General features: G+C 43.9%; 1 protein-coding gene across 2 annotated transcripts in view; it reads left to right on the top strand.

Moving 5' to 3' along the window:
* The first annotated feature begins 1,394 nt into the window (after nucleotides 1-1,394).
* Nucleotides 1,395-10,313, top strand: part of uvssa (UV-stimulated scaffold protein A) — a 102,132-nt gene continuing 93,213 nt past the window's right edge. Inside the window, exons 1-2 of one of the 2 annotated variants that reach the window (XM_041199168.1) lie at nucleotides 1,395-1,799; nucleotides 7,847-7,958. In XM_041199168.1, the coding sequence (XP_041055102.1) occupies nucleotides 7,849-7,958 (110 nt within the window). In that variant the 5' untranslated portion in view covers nucleotides 1,395-1,799; nucleotides 7,847-7,848. Of the gene's footprint in view, nucleotides 1,800-7,846; nucleotides 7,959-10,313 lie in introns of those variants that run through there. The other variant, XM_041199177.1, reaches the window with a different exon arrangement.

Here is a 10,313-nt window from a genome sequence, read left to right as displayed (position 1 = left end):
TTTTCCTTCTAATTTCTAGTTTCCACCGAACTTAAGCTGACTGGCCTGTAATTGCTGGGCTTATTCTTACCCGCTTTTTTGAACAAGGGTGTAATGTTTGCAATTCTCCAGTCCCCTAGGACCACCCCTGAGTCTAAGGAAGACTCAAATGTTATGGGCTAGTGCCTCCTCAATTTCCATTCTCACTTCCTTCAGTATCCTTGGATGTATCTCATCTGGTCTTGGTGCCTTGTCAATTTTAAGAACAGATAACTTTTCTAATACTTCCTCCTTTGCAATTTCAAACCCACATAACATCTGAATTAGCTCAACTTTTAACATGGCCTGGGTAACATCTTCTTCCTTGGTAAAGTATTTATTTAGTACCTCAGCTATGTCCTCCGCCTCCATGTGTGAAACCCTTTTTGTTGCCTAATAGGCCCTAATCCTCTTTTTACTATTTATGTGCCTATAGAATATGGTGGGATTCCCTTTTCTGCTAGCTGCTGGTCTTTTTGAATACTCCCACTTTGCTTATTTGCTTCTTCACCTCTGCTCTAAACTTTCTTAAGGCCAGAATCATATCAACCAATATTTATTGAATGGTGGGGCAGGCTCAATTGCCCGAATGGCCTACTCCTATTTCTTATGATTTTATATAATCTGACTTCAGTCCCGTAATAAAACATGGGCCAACATTTCAAGGGGCAACTGCTATCATAAACATGAAGGCAGCATTGGCGGGTCCAATAAAAAAGTAAACCCACATTCTCTATTTTCAGATGCTTCCTTACCTGATATGCACTTCCATTACATTCCATTTTAATAATAGAATAACATTTCACACTGACAATTTAAAACCATTTCAGAATCCTTAACAATTCAGTTGTTTCCCCACCACCCCCAAGTTTAGAAAATATTAGCTCTACAATAAAGGTTTATTTTTCAGGCCAGCTGCCAAATGCTGAACTGGAGGGGTAATATGCTGGAAATGTCAGCAGTTCCGACAGCATCAGTGGAGGGAGTTAAATAGAGTTAACATTTCAGGTTGATGAACTTTAATCAGAACTGCAGGGTAGGATGGAGCACAGTAGTGTCATCATCAGTTTGTAATTAAAGTGGTTGAATTGAATACCTTATATTGGCAGTATTTGGTTGAGAAACTTTCAGCGTACACTCTACATTTAAAAAAAAATTCATTCATGGGATGTGGGTATCACTAACTAGGAGGGCATTTATTGCCCATCCCTGATTACCCTTGAGAAGGTGGTGGTAAGCTGTCTGTTATAAACTGTTCAAGAGCCAACGGGGAAATGAGTTTACAAGAGGAGGAGAGGTCACAGAAGGAGTCAGTTTACAGGAAGAGATGGTTTATGGCAGCGAGTTTTTGGCAGCAGTGAGTTCAGTCGCCGTCAGAAGCGGCTCCTCCTCCGTTTAAAATGGCGGCCCATCAATAAGCTCCATCAGTGGCGGCGGGCTGATTGACTCCGGACTTCGCTTTAAATCACTACAAGACCAGTGACTGAGAGGTAATCTAGAATTACCGGAGGCCTCGGCTATTAACCATAAAGCCTCGGCTGGCAGAAGCCAAAACTCTGGAAGATTGAATCGAACTGGCCGCTTCAAGTCGTTGGAAACTTCCGGACGGCCCGAAAAGCTTGGATAGGAAGTCCCCACCCCCCTCGCGTTTGGCATCCTTACTCTGATTGGCGGTCGGGATGATATACCTGATTCCGATTGGCCACAGTCACTGCCAGTTAGAGCTCCTGGACCGGAAGTAGGTGGTGGTCGTTTCCAGGCCTCAGCTGGAAGTAGCTCGGGTGTGTATTTACAGGCTTACCGAGCTGAAACATTAACTCTGTCTCTCTGTCCACAGGTGTTGCCTGACCTGCTGTGTATTTCTAACATCATCTGTATTTAAACGTTCTTTTTTTAAAAAACCGCAATTCTGTAAATATTGGCCCCTGTATTGACAGCGCACTTTATAATCACAGGATTTTAACGGCGCAGAAGGAGGCTATTCGGCCCATTGTGTCTGCACCGGCTCTCCAAATGAGCTTTGTGAACGAGTGCCATGGCCCTGCTTTTTCTCTGCACGTTGTTTCTATTCAACTTACCATCCAATGACCTCCAATCATCGTTATCTCAACAGCAGCCTGTACTTATGTAGTGCCTTCAAAATAGTAAAATGTCCCAAGTAATCTTCCCTCTAAATTGTGCGGCTGCAGAGCAACCTGTAATTCTTGAGTGCAAATTAGCCCCTTTAAATTACCATGTGCAAAATATTTAAAGGGCTTGTGCATTTAAATGAATCCAAAAAAGAAATTGGAAGGTATGTTAGCCCAAAGACATTTCTCAGGAGCATTATCAAATAAAAACTGACACGGAGTCAAAGGAGGTGGTGTTAGGACAAGTGGGCATAAGCTTAGTCAGAGGTATGTTTTAAAGAGCATCTTAAAGGAAGTGGAAAGATGGGAGGCGGGGGGAGGATATTGCAGAATATTCCAGTGACAATGATATATGTTCAAGTCAGGGTAGTGTGTGAATTTGAGGGGAGCGATGCTGTTCCCACACCATTTCTGTCCTTGCCCTTTTTTGTGTTAAAAGTCACATGGAAGGAAGATTCTATTAAAGTAAACTCAGTGATTTACTGCAGTGCATCCTGCAGATTTTATGTACAGATTGTACCAAGATTGCATGGAGCCAGTCAGAGCAGCAGTGGAGTGAAACGAACATGGGGGTGAATAGCGCCAGCGGAGCTTCTCAATAAAAGCCTGAGGACCGAGGCTCAGATCATGTCAGTCGAAGCAGCAGCGGGAGCAGAGCAGAGTGGGGTGAATGTGGGGATGAATGGTGCCAGCAGAGCTTCTCAATAAAAGCTTGAGGGTCGAGGGTCAGATCAAGCCAGTCAGAGCAGCAGCGGAAGCGGAGCAGATTGAATGTAGAGGTGAACGGTGCCAGCGAAGCTTCTCAAAAGCCTGAGGGTCAAGGCTCAGATCGAGCCAGTCGGAGCTAACCCCAATAGGAACCCTGCCAGAATTTGAAAAGGCTGACAAAAATGACATCAGTATAAAGCAGAGAGCTGATTGGTAGGTAGTGGGTAAGTTGTTTTTCTCCACTTTAAAGCTACGTTAAGGAAAGGTAAGAGTTCTAGCTTTCTTTTTGAAAAAAGAAACTGAGATAATTTTCTACTTGGCTTAAAGTTAGGGTAAGAGTATTTTAACTAAAGGTATGGCAAGGGAGCTCAGTCCCATATGTTACATGGCCTGCAGCAGTGGGAAGTCTTAGATGCTCCTGGCAGTCTGGATGACCACATTTTCAGGAAGTGCCACTGGGTTGACCAGCTTGAGTGCCAGGTTTTGGAGCTTGAGCGTCGGCTGGAGTCACAGCAGTGCATCCACAAAGCTGAGAGTTACGTGGACAGCACATTTTAGATGTGGTCATCTTGCAGCTTCAGGAAGTGCAGTCAGGGAGGGAATGGGTAAGCACCAGTCAGAAGAAGGGAGGCAGGCAGGTAGTCAGGAAAGCCCCAGATTGTGTTGGAAAACGGTGAGAGTGACGGTTCTTCTGGGGAGTGCAGCCAGAGTGCAGCTGCGCAATGGGGGGGAGGGGGTGGGTGAGGAGAAAGAGAAAGAGCAATAGTGATAGGAGACGCAATAAGGAGGTATGACAGGCTTTTTCCAGCTGCAAACATGATGCCAGGATGGTGTGTTGCCTCCCTGGGGCCAGGGTCGAGTATGTCACTGAATGCTTGCAGGGGCATTCTGAAGGGGGAGGGCGAACAGTCATAGATCATGGTTCACATGGGTACCAACGACATAGTTAGAAAGAGGAATGAGGTCCTGCAACAAGAATTTTTAGGGAGCCAGGTAGCAGATTGAAAAGCAGGACCTCAGAGTTTGTAATCTTTGGTTACTCATGGTGCCACATGCTAGTGAGTAAAGGAATAGGTGGATAGAGCAGATGAATGCATGGCTGAATAGTTGGTGCAGGAGGGAGGGCTTTAGATTCCTGGATCACTGGGTGCATTTCTGGGGAAGGTGGGACCTGTACAAGTCCAAGGGTTGCACTTGAACTGGAACGGGACCCACATCTTTGTGGGAGGGTTTGCTACTGCTGTTGGTGGGGGTTTAAAGTAATTTGGCAGGGGGATGGGATGTGGAATGGAGGCATAGTAGGAGATGATGCACAGACAAGAAGTAAAACCAACTCAGTCTGGAAGGGAGAACGTATGTAGTCAAGTTAAAGCACAAGAGAGCATGGCAAGGCTGGATGGCATTTATTTTAATGCAAGGAGTCTTGCGAGTAAGGCAGATGAGTTGAGGGTGTTGACTAACACATGCGGAGATGATATCATTGCTGTCACAGAGACATGGTTGAGGGAGGGGCAGGACTGGTGGCTCAATATCCCGGGGTACAGAATCTTCAGGTGAGAGTGTAAAGGAGGAGATGGTGTAGCAATATTGATCAAGGAATCAATTACTGCAATAAGGAGAGATGATACCTAAGAAGGTTTCTTAAATGAGGCCATCTGGGTGGAACTTGAAAACAAAAAGGGGGCAATCACATTGCTGGGAGTGTACTATAGACTCCAAGCAATCAGGGAGATAGAATGGCCGATATGTATGAAAATCTCAGAGAAGTGTAAGAATACTAGGGTAATAATAGTAGGGAATTTCAACTTCCCCAATATTAACTGGGATAGACAAAGTGTGAAAGACTTAGAGGGGGTAGAATTCTTAAAATGTATCCAGGAGAGCTTTATAAGCCAACACGTAGGAAGTCCTACAAGAGAGGGGGTGGTGCTGGAGCTAATTTTAGGGAACAAAGCCAGACCAATGGTAGAAGTGTCAGTGGGGGAGCATTTCGATGATAGTGACCATAACTCAGTAAGATTTAAGGTAGTTATGGAAAAGGACAAAGATGGACCGGAAATAAATTTGGGGAAGGCCAATTTTAATATGGTAAGGGACTGAGAGCAGCTACTTTTAGAAAAATCTACAGAGCAGTGGGAGCCATTCAAATAGGAAATAGAGTGCAGGGCCAACATGTTCCCATAAAATTGAAGGGTGGGACCAACAAATCCAGAGAACCCTGGATGTTGAGGAATGTATAGGATTGGATAAGGAAAAAAAGGGAAGCTTATGGCAGATACCGAGGACTCAAAACAGCAGAAGCCCTAGAGGAGTATAGAAAGTGCAGGGGCTACTTAAAAAGGAAATTAGGAGAGTGAAGAGGGGTATGAAAAAATGCTGGTGGGTAAATTAAAATAAAAATCCAAAGGTGTTTTACAAGTATATTAGGAGCAAGAGGATAACCAGGGAAAGAGTAAGGCCTATTAGGGACCAAAGTGGCAATCTGTGTGAAAATCCAGAAGATGTAGGTGAGGTTTTAAATGAGTACTTTGCATCTGTATTCACTACAGAGAAGGACAATGTAGGTATAAAAATCAGAGGACAATGTAGGTATAAAAATCAGAGAAGGAGACTGTGATATATTTGAACAAATTAGCTTGGGAGGGAGGAGTCGTTAGCAGTTTTAGCGGGCTTAGACGTGGATAAATCCCCAGACTGCTGTAGGAGGCAAAGGAGGAGATTGCAGGGCCCTGACAGTAATTTTCAAATCCTCTCTGGCCACAGGAGAGATGTCAGAGGACTGAAGGACAGCCAGTGTAGTACCATTATTCAAGAAGGGTGGTAGGGGTAAACCAGGGAATTTTAAGCCAGTGGGTCTAACATCAGTGGTAAGGAAACTTTTGGAACAGAATTAATATTCACTTGGAGAAGCAAGGATTAATCAAGGATAGTCAGCATGGCTTTGTCAGGGGGGGATCATGTCTAAAAAATTTAATTGAATTTTTCGAGGAGGTCACTAGATGTGTAGATGAGGGTAATGCAGTTGATGTAGTCTACATGGACTTCAGTAAGGCTTTTGACAAGGTCTCATATGGGAGACTGGTCAGGAAGGTAAGAGCCCATGGGACCCAGGGCAATTTGGCAAACTGGATCCAAAATTGGCTTAGTGGCAGGAGGCAGAGGGTGATGGTCGAAGGTTGTTTTTGTGACTGGAAGCCTGCGCCCAGTGGTATACCGCAGGGTTCGGTGCTGGGTCCCTTGCTATTTGTAATGTACATTAATGATCTAGACATGAATGTAGGAGGCATGATCAGTAAGTTTGCAGATGACACCAAGATTGGTGGTGTGGTAAACAGTGAGGAGGAAAGCCTTAGACTACAGGACGATATAGGTGGGCTGGTCAGATGGGCAGAACAGTTGCAAATGGAATTTAATCCTGAAAAGTGTGAGGTGATGCATTTTGGGAGGACTGACAAGGCAAGGGAGTACATGATGAATGGCAGGACCCTAGGAAGTACAGAGGATCAGAGGGACCTTGGAGTGCATATCTGTAGATCCTTGAAGGCAACAGGACAGATCGATAAGGTGGTTAAGAAGGCATATGGGACATTTGCCTTTATTAGTCGAGGCATTGAATGCAAGACAAGGAGGTTATGATGGAGCTGTAAAAAACGTGAGTTAGGCCACATTCTGGAGTACTTTGTGCCATTCTGGTCGCCACATTATAGGAAGGATATAATCATACTAGAGGATGCAGAGGAGATTCACCAGGAAATTGCCTGGGCTGGAGTCTTTCAGCTATGAAGAGAGGTTAGATAGGCTGGGGTTTTTTCCCTTAGAGCAGAGAAGGCTGAAAAGGGGGACCTGATTGAGGTGTACAAAATTATGAGGGGCATAGATGGGGTAGATAGGAAGAAACTTTTCCATTTAGTGGAGGGGTTAATAACCAGGGAGCATAGATTTGAGATAACAGACAGGAGGTTTAGAGGGGATTCGAGGAAAATTTTTTCACCAGAGGGTGCAAGGTACCTGGAACTTATTGCCTGAAAGGGTGGTAGAGGCAAGAACCCTCAATATTTAAGAAGTATTCAGATGAACACTTGCAATGCCATAGTATACAAGGCTACAGGCCAAGTGCTGGAAAATGAGATTAGAATAGATTGGGGCTTGATGACCTGCACGGCCACAATGGGCCAAAGAGCCTTTTTCTGTGTTGTAAAACCCTATGATTCTAACAGTCAGAATGTGCTGCTGAGGCAGTGGATATTGAATACAGTAACAAACTGCTGTGCAACAGATTGTATCGCATAGTATTTACAGCATAGCAATAGGCCATTTGGCCCAATAGATTTTGCTGGTCTTTGTGCTTCACATGAAGCTCCTTCCATCTTGCTTCATCTCCCTCATCAACATATCCTTGTATTTCTTTCTTCCTTGTGCACTTAACTAGCTTCCCCAAATCCATCCATACTATTTCCATCAAAACTTCGTGTGTTAGCAACATCCTAACCACTCTGAATAGGGAAGTTTCTCCTGAATTGTTAACCAAGTGACTGTCTTTTGGAGTGCTTTTGCAGCTGTACCAATCCAGGCAACTAGTGAACATTTTATTACACTCCTGATCTGAACTTTGTAGATGGTGAAAAGACTTATAATCACACATTGGCTCTGCACACGGCAGGCTTAATGGGCCAAAGGTCTTTTGTGATTCCGGATTTTGCTTCAACACCTTGCTGAGGAGGTGTGCGAGCATGGCTCAATATGATTCATTCTCTGGTGACATTTTCCCCCCTCTATCAGAGATGGCCTGGCTTTTTCATGTCGACTGTGCAAAATGCATACCTGTGATAGTTAACTCACTATAGCTGATAAATACCATGTTTATTGTTTAAGACTTGGCTAAAGCTATATAATTCAGTTACAGTAAGTTATTACTGAAGGCAACTTTGGGAATGGATGGATTCAGAACCTTCATGTTATAGTGTGTTAATGTTTTTATTCCTTCTTTACAGTAATGGAAGCTCAGCAGCATGAGAAGCTTTCTCAGCTGGTTGAGGATCTCACCACCTCTGGACAACAAGTGCTAAATGTAGAAAAGATGAAGGAGCTTAAGAAAATCTGCAAGTATGAAGTTGCTAAATTGTAATGTTTGCTGAAGGACGCTGTTGTGGCACAGTGGATGGTAAATGCTGAGCTGCTCAAATCCCAGAGGGAAACTTGAAACAGCTGTCACAATTGTTTTGCAATTTGTATTTTATTTCGAGATGGCATGCCTTGAATTCAGTAGTAACGAGTCCACTGAGACTTAGAGGTTTTATACAAAACTAAATTAAACATTTATTAATAAAATAAAAGATTTTAAGCACATACGTAGATCTACAAATTACTACTATAATAACCCCTAAATCCCCTAATTAATCTGGCTCCCAGTTACACTTCCATTAAGGCACCAGTAAAAACAAATAGATTCTAACAGACCCAAGCAAAACACACAATACCCTGGACAGTGATATTCAAAGTGCGTTTTCTTAGCTTCGGTTCCTGTAGATAGCAACTTGATGCATAGAGGCTGGAGGCTTTTCACACTTTGTTAGATCTTAGAATTCCTTCTCCCTTACACATAACTTCATCTCCTTTATACATGTTTCTCCTTTTTTAATGTAAATTCCATTGTTCCAATATGGCTTTGCAACTTGCAAGCTCCAGACCACCTGTCTCCAATTCAATTAAATCCCTCCCCCACACACATCCACACAGAGAAACTAATCCAAACCCCTCTATTAACCTACCTTTACAATAAATCACAATATTATGAAAATTATTATTTTTCATGACAGAGGCCAATGTGGCACATTGTGTCAGAACGGTAGATTATATCTGGAATGAACGGGATTTCTTATGAGGAAAGGTTAGGCAGACGGGGCTTGTTTCCACTGGAGATTAGAAGAGTGAGGGGTGACTTGATTGAAGTGTATAAGATCCTGAATGGTCTTGACAAGGTGGGTGTGGAAAGGATGTTTCCTCTGGTGGGTGAGTCCAGAACTAGGGGCCACTGTTTCAAAATTAGGGGTCGCCCTTTTAAGATAGAGGTGAGGAGAATTTTTTTTCTCTCAGAGGGCGGTGTGACTTTCGAACTTTGTGCCTCTGAAGGTCGTGGAAGCGTGGTCATTGAATATTTTTAAGGCAGAGGTAGAGGGATGGATTCCCTTGCCTATCAAAAGTCTAAGGTTATTGGAGGTAGATGGGAATATGGAAATTAGAACACAAACCGATCAGCCTTGATTTTACTGAATGGTGGAGCAAGTTTGAGGGGCCAAATGGCCTACTTCTACTACTTTTTCATATGCCAGTGATTTCCTGCATTGTGAATTTCTGAATCTTCACTCCATCATAAGAGACACAAACCAAGCAGAGAGGAAATGCCCTCCCCTACGAAGAGAGTGTTCTCTTAGGCAGTCTCTTGGGATCAAGGATGACTTGCTTCCAATCCAATTCTAATGGTTCTGAAATTGCTGATGAGTCCGATGCATAATCTGCACACTCTGCCACATGTTGGACAGGTGCTGCTTGAAGGGTTGGGTAGATGGGTTGTTTGGAGCCCACAGTTGCTCAGAATTCTACTGGTTTCCTGCTGTAACACTACTGGAGCCACAGGGAAACTAAAAGTTTGTTTTTAGCCATTTAAGTTATTTCCCTAAGGAGGTCTGTTGGCCTTCTGCTGAAGTTAAGACAGGATACCAGCAGAACCTTTACAGAACTTTATTCATTCCTGGAATGCAAGCGTCACTGGCAAAGCCAGCATATGTTGCCCATTCCTAATTGCTCTTGAGAAAGTTCTGGGGAGCCATCTTCTTGAACCGCTGCAGTCCATGTGGTGTAGGTACATCCTCAGTCCTGTTAAGGATGGAGCTTGACCCAGCAACAGCAAAGGGATTGTGATTATAGTACCAAGCCAGGATTGTGTGTGGCTTGGAGGAGACCTTGCAGGTTTGTGGTGTTCCTATGTGTCTGCTGTCCTTATCCTCCTAGGTGGCTGAGCTTAGGGGTGTGGAGTGTGCTTTTGAGGAACCCTTAGAGATTTGCTGCAATGCATTTTGTGGCTGGTCCACAATGCTGTCACTGTGCTGGTGGTGGAAGGAGGTTTGTTTTAACTTATTCAAGGGATGTGTGCATTGCTGGCAAGGCCAGCATTTATTGCCCATCCCTAATTGCCCTTGAGAAGATGATGGTGAACCAACTTAATGCGCTGCTGCAGCCTGTGTGGTGTAGGTACACCCACAGTGATGCTAGGAAGGGACTGAATGTTTAGGGTGATAGATGGGCCACTTTGTTCTGGGGTCTTTAGCTTCTTGAATATTGTTGGATCCAGGCAAAGGAGAGTATTACGTCACACTCCGAACTTATGGCTTGCTTTGGATAGTCAGGAGGTGAGTTACTTGCTGCAGAATTCCCAGCTTCTGACCCCTTGTTGCTACAGTG

This window comes from Carcharodon carcharias, chromosome 1 (assembly GCF_017639515.1).
Source record: "Carcharodon carcharias isolate sCarCar2 chromosome 1, sCarCar2.pri, whole genome shotgun sequence".
Lineage (NCBI taxonomy): Eukaryota > Metazoa > Chordata > Chondrichthyes > Lamniformes > Lamnidae > Carcharodon > Carcharodon carcharias.
The sequence above is the reverse complement of the archived record's forward strand: the minus strand, read 5'-3'. Positions and strand labels throughout refer to the sequence as shown.